The sequence below is a fragment of the Anabrus simplex genome, chromosome 6, assembly GCF_040414725.1.
Source record: "Anabrus simplex isolate iqAnaSimp1 chromosome 6, ASM4041472v1, whole genome shotgun sequence".
Lineage (NCBI taxonomy): Eukaryota > Metazoa > Arthropoda > Insecta > Orthoptera > Tettigoniidae > Anabrus > Anabrus simplex.
Window position 1 is genome coordinate 14,551,081 of NC_090270.1, and position 12,934 is coordinate 14,564,014.

Here is a 12,934-nt window from a genome sequence, read left to right on the forward strand (position 1 = left end):
TTTTATAGACCGTGATGATAATTCTCTCTCTCTCAGGGGTATACATAAAAGCTGCCTACTGGTACATCTGCTACAGGCCTTACCTAACCTTCTGAAAACGACTAAATAGGTAGGAACTGCATCTAGGTTCATCAATAACTCCACTGATTCTAAAATAACTAACTATACTCTCAATAAAATCTGTGCATGAGCACCTCATCAACACACCAAAATATACATATATTACACACACAAAATATTACTGGAAGACTCCATATTTAGCCTACAACAACAACAATGAAAACAGTGGGAAAACGAAAGCGAGGACTAAGCCACCATTTGCAGTTTGTCCATTGAACAATACAGATATATGTAGATAAGTACCCTTCACTGTCTCTGTGTATCAACACAACTTGTAGATTCTCATGGCACTTATTATATCACATTGATAATGTACCTCATAATACTGTGTTCACTGCCTCTAACACTTGTTTTAAAGATATATTCACTTGAGCAACACACACTTGTCATTCCTGAACATAAATTATGGAAAGTCTGAGATAGCTTTCACCAACATATAATACCAGGCCACCACAAGTGATACAGTACCTAAGCACTCCACAGTTCGTAGGTCAGCCACATTCCGCACACATAAAAAGACTATGCTCTACAAACGTTTGAGGTCCGGTCCAGTCCAGTGTAATGTAGCAGTGTCACTCTAGTACCGTATTGTGAAGTTTCACTCCCGTATCGTGTGTCAGCACTACTTCATTTTATATTTTTCATTTTACTTCATTTCCGTACAGTGTCATCCTTCCTCGCCGTATGACACCTGCATATATAGATCTCAGCCCTCCCGTTCTTCTCACATGATCCGTCTGGATTCATCCTGGCCACCCAGTCATGAGTAGATCCTCTAGTCAAGAATCTGAATCTCTTCCTGGCCCCAAGACAATAACACCATCAACGGACACTAGGGTGTTTCACATAAGTCATCGGAACTTTTCAACTACAATAACGAAGTCCACCTCATCATACTTTAGGATATACACGAGTCATACAAGTTACCTGAGTTATGATAGCAATGATTTTCCCATCAATATTTACAAAACAAATTACTCATACCACATATGGAGACCTTGTAGCTTACAAATATCAATGACAAAATATACAGCTGAAATACTAATGATGATGATGACGACGATGATAATAATAATGATAATAATAATAATAATAATAATAATAATAATAATAATAATAATAATAAATCAAATACTGACAATAATATCTTTCACTTCTAAATACAGTGCGAGGGTGTGATATATGTACTATCACAATGTCCACATTAGTCTGGGTCTGCCTTCTGTTTTCCTTTCTTCAGCCTTGGCCTCCATCTTCTAAACGTATTGAGACCATCTCTCATTTCTGTCTGAAAGCTTTTCTACTCTGATTTCCTTCCCGACATCCTCAGTTCTTTGTAGGAAATCAGCTTTATTTCCTGTATCAAATCTTATTTACATTGAATCAATAACAGTAAATTTCCACCTTTATGATGCTTATATTTGCTGTAAGCAAATCAATTAATCATTTACAGTACATGTTTCATTCTTTGGAATACAGACATCATTACTTCACAAGACGGAACTCTCCTCCAAGGACACAGTAGATTTGTCATCAACAATGAGGTATGAAACCACTCTTTTAAACACTACGTTTCCTTGTGCAAATTTAAAACACTCTATTAAAAGCAATCCCCAATTTTATTTCATTTCAGATTTTGGGGAATTTCTTTTAATAACAGTATGACAGCAATCAGCTTCAGGGATCTAGCATTAACTGAATTCAAGAAACACTTTTGTAAAATTAAAATAAACGACATTCGCTTTGGAAAGAGCTAATGAAGAGAACAATGACAAAGAAAAACTAATTTTCAAAAGCTTTTTTTAGTAGACAACTAGAAAATCACACATCATAGTGGAAAAAGTGCTGGGAACAAAAACATCTGTTCAAATGAATAATAATCCATTTTCCTTCCCATTCAACCATCCACATTGATTTTAATTATTTTAATTTTTTAAATTCACATTAGATTTTAAGCAAAAGAAGTTACTCATTAAGATGTTTTTAAGAACATAGAATATAGCTGAGGATGTTCCAAATGGAACGAAACATGTACAGTAAATGATTAATTGATTTGCTTAAAGCAAATATAAGTATCAAAAAGGTGGAAATTTACTGTTATTGATTCATTGTAAATCCTCAGTTCTTACAGTCTTTTCTTTTCTTTCCCATTATAGTTCTTAAATAGTTCACCTCATCTCCATATGTCAGTAGGGGGTAGTTACTAACACAACAGCCATGATTACCTGAAGGTAGCCGTGCCTGTTTTAAGAGTGGACTAAAAGGTGCCGTAGGGGCTCTCAACTTGGGAGTGTGGGTTGGCGACCACGAGCCACTTACGTGAATCCTGGCATTGCTTTGACTTGCTTGTGTCAGGTTGCTCACTTTCATCTGTTCTTTTCCGACCCTGATGACATTAGGTTGGCACGAATCCTAGGGAGTCTTTCATTTTCATCCCCTTCCTGCCCTTGTCTTTCATTGGACAATACCTTAATTTTTTGAAGTGTTGGATTACTTCCTCTGATTAATGTTAACAGAGGTTGGTTGCCTTCTTGAAACAATAATAACCACCACCACTGCCTTTCCTTACGAGTGGCTATTGCATACAATGTTTTATTCTACACTATGGCGAATTTGCTTATTGCTGTGAAAATGGGAGTCGGAGAGGCTTGTTACACCTTTGAGTATGGAAAGGAGCCAAATTCGTCATAGTATATCACCTCTTTATAGCACAGACAGCACCTTTGTCCCCTTCACCTGCTTTGTTATGTTTTAATGTGTATTTGTATTTTTTGTATCAGCCAGAAAGGATAGATCCTCAGAGAGCGCGAGGATACGACGTGCGGTCCGACGTGTGGTCGCTGGGGATCACACTAATGGAGGTTGCCACCGGTCATTTTCCTTACCCCAAGTGGAACTCTGTGTTTGAACAACTCTGCCAGGTGGTTCAGGGAGATCCTCCTCGACTGTCACCCAATGAAAATGGTAATCATTTTACCATGGAGTTCGTCAATTTTGTAAATACATGGTAAGATCATACTCGTAAATAGTCTATAACTTGTCTTCCCCCACCTTATCAGAAATGAGCAAGTAGAATTCAGATGTTATGACGTGAGCATGGCACATTTTATATCTTCTTGCCCTGTCTGGTCCAGATGTTGACAGTCATCACGGAAATCCCAAGAGTTTCATGAACGTCATCCCAAACCACTGATGGAGATTTACCAACTATAAAATGCGATGCTGTCCTGGACATCATCTCCCAGTGATCTTCCATTGCAACACTGGTTGGAGGATGTGATTGCACATTACTTATGCAAAATATTGACGGTGTTTGATAGTTCTTTGCTGTGACTGATCCTCCTTAAGACTGCGGCATTGGTTACATGGTCATCCTGTGATATTCTCAGAAGTCCTCCTGTAGACTCACATTTCCAAAACTGAACTAAAACATTACAAGATGGTGGTTCAAATGGAGGTGATGTACGGAAGCAGGACTCTTTTTAAATACAAAGTATGTTACAAGTGTTATTTTAATACCCACCTATTCAATACAAAGAGATTGTCTCGATGTGAGATTGGCGGAAAAACGGAATTGACAAAATTCTAAAAGTAGGAAGAAGAGTAGCTGGAACATGCATAAATTTAAAAAATATCAAAAAGATTGACAATGATGAATAGTGCCAAATGAAGCGGAGACCATCACATAAGAAAAAGATCACTGGGTGAGTTGGCTGTGTGGTTAGGGATGTGTATCTGCGAGATAGCGGGTTCGAATTCCACTGTCGGCAGCCGTGAACATGGTTTTCCATTGTTTCCCATTTTAACATCAGGCAAATAGTGAGGCTGTACGTTAATTAAGGCCACAGCCACTTCCTTCCTACTCCTAGGCCTTTCCTATCCCTTCGTCGCCATAAGACCTATCTGTGTCGGTGCAGCATAAAGGCAAATTATACACACACACAAAAAAAAAATCTTTGTTGGTCGTATTATGAGGACACCAGAAACCAGATTACCGAGAAAAATTACAGGAATTCTGGAATCTGAAGCAACAAGTAGGATGGATTAAGGAAATTAGATAGGATATGGAAGAATTAGAAGTAACTCTGGACGCTTTGCAAACCACAGAAAATTTTAAAAAAACCTGACAGACATAAAAAAAAGATTTAAACCAAAAATAGACAAGCAGCATACAATGAAAAGGGTATTTACAGATGAGGTAGAACAGAAAAGATCAGAATGAATGAAAAGCTACTGGGCACTTCAGAAAGACAAATTATCGAAGATGATGACCAGAAAATGATCGACTGAAGTGGTGCAATGAGATCGTAAAAGAAGAAGACTACGACTCGCATTTCAAAAGTGTCAGGTGGTTCTTTCCCCCCCCCCAACATTCAGCTCCTGGCTGCTGTATCCACTAGGAACTGTAGTTCTTCTAGGTTGTTGGCTCGCATTACGGTGTCGTTGGTGTAAAATAAGTTGTTGGTACAAATCCTTACTTACATTTCAGCTCTCTTCAGAGAGAATTTCCTCACAGTAGATATTACGGCCTTGTCTGACGTCTTATGCTGGCAGTCATGAAGTGCTTTTTTGTATTCAAGCAATTTATTATTGTTATTGTTGAACTTTCAAGCAATGAAGCAAGCAAATACCATTCAGCCACATCCCTAATTTTTGTCAATTAAAGCTGCACATCAAGTTCGTGGGCTGCGTGTTTGCAGTAACAAACAGAAAGAGCTACTGTCAACCATTGCAGAGTTTTACTGTAATATTCTAAATCCAAGACGACCCCCCACTCTTTCAATATGTAAATCGGGCGTAAGAAGTGCTTTGTAAAATCATATGAATGCCTTTCTTGCACAGTACGCATTTTTAGACTATCTTTGTCTTCAAGCCAACACCAAACATTGGCTTTAATTATGCCATATTTTCTTGTGGCTGCACAATTACAGTATTCTTTATTTCTGAGAGTTTAAGAACCATTAAATTAAAATTGGCATCATAATATCGACGAGAATCCGTTGAAAATTTGCCGGCAATATCTGTTTCATGTCTTCACAATACGACAATCCATCAGGAAAATATTCCTGCTGTCTGTAAAACTGTTACAACCGGCTGCCGCTAGATGCACGTCTCGTATGCCCACTTCGGTCTACATCAGTGGCTAGCGATGCATAATGAAGACATTGAAGGTCAGTGAATTTATTGCGCTTGTGGTATGGCCATTCTGCCTTTGCGTTTTTCATGCACATAGCTGTGACTTCTTTAAAGTGTCCTTGTTGCGGGCCATTGAATGCATTTTTTCATATTATGCATTTTTAAGCTATCCTTGTCTTCATGCTAATGCAGAAGTATTTTCTTGCAGTTGCACAATTATTTTTCATTTCCGCGTGTTTAATAACCATTAACGTAAAATTGGCGTCATAATGTCAATGAGAACCCATTGAAAATTTGCCAGCAGTATCTGTTCCACTTGTCTTTACAATGCGACGATCCATCATGAAAATATTCCTGCTGTCTGTAAAATATTTTACTAATTGTTAGGTACAATAGACGCCTTATAACTCTGCTACTGAGTAACAATAGCCTTTCCAGGAATTCAAAGGCTCTCATGTTTCGATACCATTCTGCAGATTTAAGAAATGTTTCTGTAGAGGCTAATACAGGTACACTTTTCTTTAATCTATTCAGGGGTTTGTCACTCACTTTGTCGGCTGCGCTGCGAGTCTGTCTCCCATTAAGTAGAATATCCTTCTCTTTTCACTATTTTCCGAGAATTAATGATGTTACACACATAGGCATTGTACAATCAGTTGCTGCGGCTAGCGATGTAGCCTATAGGGCTAATAAAGACGCGGGCGGAGTTTTATGTGCGCTGGGGAGGGTGGTAAAGGGAAGCAGCATGGTTACTGTGGTAGCTATCAGTGGTGTTTTTATTGTTAGGTTGCAAATGCAAGATGACCCTTGATATTTCACATGAGATTCAGAGAAAAAAGTTTTAGACTTGGAGAAGTACTGTATTTGTCATGGGGGAAGGTAACAGTTACACGGCTTCTTTCAAGGTAAAAGTGGTGAAATTCATGGAAGACAATGATAACAGAGTACCTGGCTGTGAGTTTTCTGTTCACGAAAAACAAGTGATAAATCGGAGAAACAGCAAGTGGCATTTCTTGGCTCAAAACAGGGCAACCGGGTGTTGTGGAAGCATTGCTGGAATGGGCGAGAGGGATGCGGAACAGCAGTTGCAGTGTTTATCACGAAATGTTACAACCAAAAGCACAGGAAATTATGCAATCCCAATATATTCTGGGAAACTTATTCAAGGCAAGCTGCGAGGGTTATTCTATGTATGGGACGTGATAACGTGCCGTTTCTTTACAAACCATTACTCTCATCCTCGTTCCGTATTGAAAACGGTTATCTCACTAAGTTTACAAAAGGAGTACAGTAAAACCTCCGTATAACGGACACCTTCGGGACCGAAAAAAATGTCAGTTATGAAGGGGTGTCCGCCCGCGAGAGGTTATGAAACCGGTACTATTAAACATAAGTTGGAACACAATAACCCATGTATTGTATGTGTTAACAATCTCGCAAATGTACCTTTAATTGTATACTGTATACAGTGTTGTACAATATACTGCACTGTACTCACATGAGAAATTTGTAGATGGGCTGCTGCAGCTGCGATGCACTGTATTAAAGAGACAAAAACACTTCTGTGGAAACCTCTATTGAGCACACTGTACACTGTTATCATTCATCATGTTAAAATTAAGAAGAACGTATGAGTTTTTGAAACTTCAAATCAGTATGTAGATGTAGCAATATTTGGCACAGTACAGTAAAACATTAGCACTTGAAAAAATCCTTAATGTTCGTTTGTTTCGTCCATTTCGGTTTAGCAATGATGTTTTCACTACGTGCAATTAAATCCTGGGTCAAATTTACACCTTTTTCATCGTTTTGTTTATAATAAAATTCTTTCAGTCGCTTAACAATGCCGAGAGCCTCACTGTACGAGGTTATTCGCAGCACATTCATTTCCGTATTTTCTTCAAAGTTGTCATTAGCATCACCTTCACTCCTGCTTTAGTCAGAATCTTCATTTTTGTCCTTCTTCCCTTGGATTAACTGAAGTATCATTTTCGTGTCTCCACTCTCACACTCTGTTGGAAAATCTGAATCAATTTCGATATAGGTGTTCACTTGTACACTGTAACCTGCTGCATTAATCAACTCTTGTGTTGTTTCCATGCTGTCAGGAAGGGTATCCGATTCTATTTTGGGATGTCTACCACTAGCGGAAAACCCAGCTTTCAGAAAGCAGTTTCGAATTGTTGAGGCCGTGATGTTTTTCCATGCATTGGTTATCCATGAAATTGCTTGGAGAACATTCAGCCCCTTTGTCAGTGTTTGAAGGGTTACTTCATTCCCGTTAAGTTCTGATACTATGTCCTTCATCACTAACTGTCTGTACATAACCTTGAAGTTCTGGATCACTCCTTGATCAAGCGGCTGAGAAACTGATGTTACATTTCGTGGGAAAAAGACGATCTTCACATTTTGCAACTTAATTGTATCCGTATGCGATGCTGCATTATCGAGGAATAATAACCCTTTTCGCTCCTGGCGTATCATTTTTCTGTCCAATTGTCCTAGCCATTCTGTCATAGCATAGTTCAATACGGGTCTAATAATGAGATTAGTTACATGTAACACACAGTTTTGTCGGGTAAAGCACGGAAAAATAATCCAGTTTCATCGGCATTCAAAATATTTTCTGGAGCATACCCGTCTATGATTGAAGGTATTTTTTCTTGCCAGTTGTCAACAATTTCCATATTAACACTGGATGATTCTCCGCAAATCACTCTGAAGTTGATACCATGTCGCTTTCTGAATCTTTCTAGCCAGCCATTCAAGGCTTTGAAATCTCCAATACCTAATTCTGTCGTGAATTCTAACGCTTTTGCTTGTATCAGTGGTCCTGAGACAGGGACATTCTGACTTCTTATTTTAGCGAACCTTGCCTTGTCAATGAGAGCTCCACTATCACTTTGAAACAGTTTAATGCGCTGTTCGTTGCCATTTAAATGCCATTTATTCACTAGTTCCTCTTGCTTTTTCACAATTTCAGCTGCCTGTGTCTTTCCAATCTTAAACACTTCGGACAGTTTACGCACACCACACTTCTCACGTTTACGATAGTCTGTTATGCCTACCTTTTCTTTTAAAGTTAAAAACTTCCTCGGAGCCATGTTTACACACACTTACTAACGTAAAATTGAACACATCAAAAGTCCATGAGTCAATGAAAAGTAACCTGACAGTGAAGGTACGAATTCCAGGGCTGTCGAGCATGTCAGATCACACAACTTCCGGAAGTGATAGCGTAGCTTAGTGTTGCCTTCGAAGAATGTGTACAGCCAGGATCAAAAGTTACGGTGTCTGTGATTCTTGGAAGTACCGTCTGTGCAAAAAGTAAGTGAATACATACTGTACAGGACACAAATACAGAATTTTTTGAAAAAGGAAGTGTCTGTTAAGAGAGGTTTAATTGGAGTTTCTCATGGCTATGGTGTGTCCGTTTCTGTAATAAGAGGGGTAAATTACTCATACACAACATGGCATTTAATTACGGACCTAGAAAATCATCCGCCAATGAGGGGGGTCCGCCGATGAGAGGTGTCCGTTAAGACAGGTTTTACTGTATTTCATTACCCCACCTATTCAATACAATTAATTCCACGGTTATGTGGTCAAATGAACATAGAAATTACTAGATTTAAAGGGACATGTTTCGCCCTTCTTTAATAGGTCATCATAAGCCTTATTTAATCTTAAAACAAGCTTTGGTTTGAGGACATTATCACTTATAAAAATTGAACTGTTGATTTCTTAAAAGTATTGACTCTGTGGAATAGTTATTATACAAAATGAAGATATTGAGACAACATATACAACACATGCTAAAATTACTTGTAAACAATTTAAAATGTTCGTCCAAAAAGAAAAGAATTTAAATGCTGAGTTACCAGTTGACTGTTTGGTACCTCAGTGCTGAGTTTTTTCATTCGTATGTAAAAATTTTTGTAGAAGCCTCAATTTTTAACTTATCAGTGGGGTGATTAGCTTAAAATGTTTATAAATGTTGGTCGATTATAAATTTAAATGCAAATGGAAAATCCTACACTTATGTTCAATATTATTTTGGGAGAAAACAAAATTACACTTATGTGCCCATGCATGCATTATCTTCCCAAAATAATAATATTTCCTAAGATCTATAGGTAACTAATACATGTAACTTCTTAGAAGTATATAAGTTGATATTTTAAAATACTTTCCAAACCTGGAATGTGGTGATAGTTAAATGTTTTCTACTGGTTTTTTGTGATGCTAATTTGTTCAACTATCTGCACCAACTCCACTGGCACAAAAGTTTCTAAAAAATCAATGATTTTCGGGTTGTCATCAAACACTACTTGGCCCTCAGAGCCTGTCACAGTTACTTGAAACTCTGGTGAAGAAAAGTAATCCGTCCGCCACGGAAATAGTGATAAAATAGCTTTTGTACTCACCGTGTTTTTCTTCTTTCGTTTAGAAGGGGGCTCTGTTTCTCTGTCACATACAAAATTTTCGGCACTCTCTCTATCACTCTCACTTTCAAAATCCGTTAACAATTCATTAAAATGATCATCTCCATAATCACTTTCCGCTGTAGTTAATAACTGAAAGATTCTGTGATCCGAAATAACATCGCTGCAAGAGCAGCTAGATTATTGTTCCACCATGTTTGTTTACATCACACATGAACTCCACAGACGTCTACAAAAAGCTCTGTAAGTTACTTCCCAAAGCTATAATCTCTGATCAATTAGTTCTACATAATGCCCAACAGATGGCAGAACATGTCAGAGCTAATTCGCACTCTAAAGTGTACCGGGAAACTAAAAAAAATTAAAATTCTTGCGCACCGTCCACAGACGGACGTAGCAGTGGTGGACTGTCCCCGTCAGCCCGTCTATAGGCGGGTGTAGCACTCATTGGGTTAATTGTAGAAATAATACATGTCCGACACTGAGATGGATTCTCTTCGTAAAAAGTTTGAACATGCACATCGCTTGGGGATCGGATTATCGAAGCCAAGACTTTAGAATTAGAATTAATACGACACAAAATTCCTTTCTTTTTGGACGAACATTTTAAATTGTTTAAAGTAATTTTAGCATGTGTTGTATATGTTATGTCTCAATATCTTCATTTTGTATAATAACTATTCCACAGAGTCAATATTTTTAAGAAATCAACAGTTCAATTTTTATAAGTGATAATGTCCTCAGACCAAAGCTTGTTTTAAGATTAAATAAGGCTTATGATGACCTATTAAAGAAGGGCGAAACATGTCCCTTTAATCTAGTAATTTCTATGTTCATTTAACCACATAACCGTGGAATTAATTGTATTGAATAGGTGGGGTAATGAAATACTGCTTTTGTAAACTTAATGGGAAAAAATCTTTGCGCCAAAAACTGCCTTACGACAACTTTGATAAAGTTGGAGTTTCACAAGCATGTGATCAGGTTTAGGCTGCAGAACTCGTATGTGCTCTCCCAGATCGGCAATGCTGACCGAACCCCTCTGTATTTTGACATGCCAAGCAACACTGTTTCTGAGAAGGGAGCAGCAAGTGTTCTAATAAAAACTACAAGCAACAAAAAGTTAGATTGTATGGTGATAGCCATAAACTACCTCCAAATGCCATATTTAAAAGCAAAATATTAATGAAGAACATTACATTCCCGGCTGATATACGAAAGTGGAACTTGCCACTCTGCCTGTGATTCCGAGTAAATGTTCATAGGCAGTGTTACTGTATGATTATAATGAGTTTTACATGTAAACAATCAGGCCTACGGTATTGGTATTTTATGAATGGAATATCAATAAATAGCCTCAGTCAGTTTCAATCCTTCTTTATTTTTCTTGTACGTTTGTAAACAAGTAACTTTGAAGTGTATCCGGTAAAATCTTTTGTGAGGCATGTTCAACAATACAGGCAACATTACTCATTTCATACAGTATGCATTACCATGATACTGCGTATCGATCGTAAATGCATGACACACTGTGATCGAGCTCGCAGTGGCCTTCACGACAACGTGCGAGAAAGCAAAAGATGAATCGCAGACTAGGCACACAAACAAACTGATACTGCACATCTCTTACTAGTTCACCAGGCTGACTACAAATTTGACAATGGATTTATGGTTTAGAAAAATAAATCTATGATTGAAATTAATTGGTCTTGATGTGCAAGTAAGCTGGTCTGGTCGTTTGAGCTTGTTCCCTCAGTAGCGTTTTAAGTTTTGACTATTATCTCGGCATCGCAGGTGCTATTGTTTTTAAGGAACATGGTACAGTATCTTGTTTTAAGTAATTGGACTGAACACAACGGGTTAGATATTATGAAATTGCAATTAATGCCATATTTACTAGTGTATTAGACCCCCTAGCATATTAGAAACCCCTGGCTTTTTGAGGCAAAGAAAATGGAAAAAATAAATCTCACATACAAGACCCCCAAACATAATTTGTCAGAGGAGAACGATGATTCCGCTTCGAAGCGGGTACAAGCGTTATTGCTGCTCTGATGACATCATACAAATTTGTGAATAGTTTCATCTGTATGACCTGCGCGATGAAAACGCGTCAAAGTCTTGCTTACATAAAATCAGTTTCATGGTGCGTATCGCTCTTCAATAGATTCACAATTAAGTATTTATTATTTTCCACCTAGTCGATACAATGATTGCTTAAGGCAATTTAATGGTTAAAAGTGGTACATGTTTCGTATTTTATGAACATCTTCAGCCACATAACACTGTTTAGATGAAAATTAACATAAGATTTTAAGGACACTTCCTCTTAAGCATTACTTTGTCAATTTTATATATTTTTCATCTAAACAGTGTTATGTGGCTGAAGATGTTCATAAAATGTACCACTTTTAACCATTAAATTGCCTTAAGCAATCATTGTATCGACTAGGTGGAAAATAATAAATACTTAATTGTGAATCAAAGTCTTGCGGTACATCTGTGTTTCATGTCCGCCTCCATAGTGTAATTCAGTTAAATTGAAACAAGAAATAAAGTGGTTCAACCTATTCAATACAAGTAAATAAGAAATGTAGTGCTACATAGTGCTGCAGCTCTGACGACATCGCACTGCAAGCATGTATATGTCTGTGCTATATGACTGTGTTTTGTAGGTAAGAATGCTCACCAGCTTAATGGTTATCACAATTACTGTATTTACTCGTGTATTAGACCCCCTCGTGTATTAGACCCCCCCCCCCCGGCTTTTTGAGACGAAGAAAATGAAAAAAAGATATCGCCTATAAGACCTCCTAATGTAATTCGTCAGAGAACGATGACGATTCTGCTTCGAAACGGGTACAAGTCTTATTGCAGCTCTGATGACATCGCACAAATTTGTGAATAGTTTCGTCCGTACGATCTACGTAATGAAAAACTCGTCGAATCCATGCGGTACGGTACATCTGTGTTTTGTAGTTAATAATGTCCGCCACCGTAATGGTTAGTACAATTAGTTGCTGTTTTCCGGGGTCTGACTTAGATTCCCGGTGCCGTACTGCCAGAGATTTACGAATGGCAGGAAGGTTGATATGCAGTAAAAGCGGTACATGTACTCCCCTCCACTGGGGGTGTGTCTAAAAAGAGCTGTACCACCTTGGGATGAGGAAACGAGTTTACTTTAGTTGAGAAATATTTGTGGTTGTTGCTATTTATACAGCAGGCGAGATTAT

The 12,934-nt window shown here is 38.0% G+C and overlaps 1 protein-coding gene across 3 annotated transcripts in view; it reads left to right on the forward strand.

The window, feature by feature from the left end:
* Mkk4 (MAP kinase kinase 4) overlaps positions 1-12,934 on the forward strand; it is a 384,371-nt gene that overhangs the window by 261,625 nt on the left and 109,812 nt on the right. For 2 of the 3 annotated variants that reach the window (XM_067148946.2, XM_067148945.2), the window contains exon 9: positions 2,901-3,127. The exons of the other annotated variant lie outside the window; for it this stretch is intronic. In XM_067148946.2, coding sequence (XP_067005047.1) covers positions 2,901-3,127 — 227 coding nt within the window. The remainder of the gene's footprint in view (positions 1-2,900; positions 3,128-12,934) is intronic. 3 annotated transcript variants of the gene reach the window in all.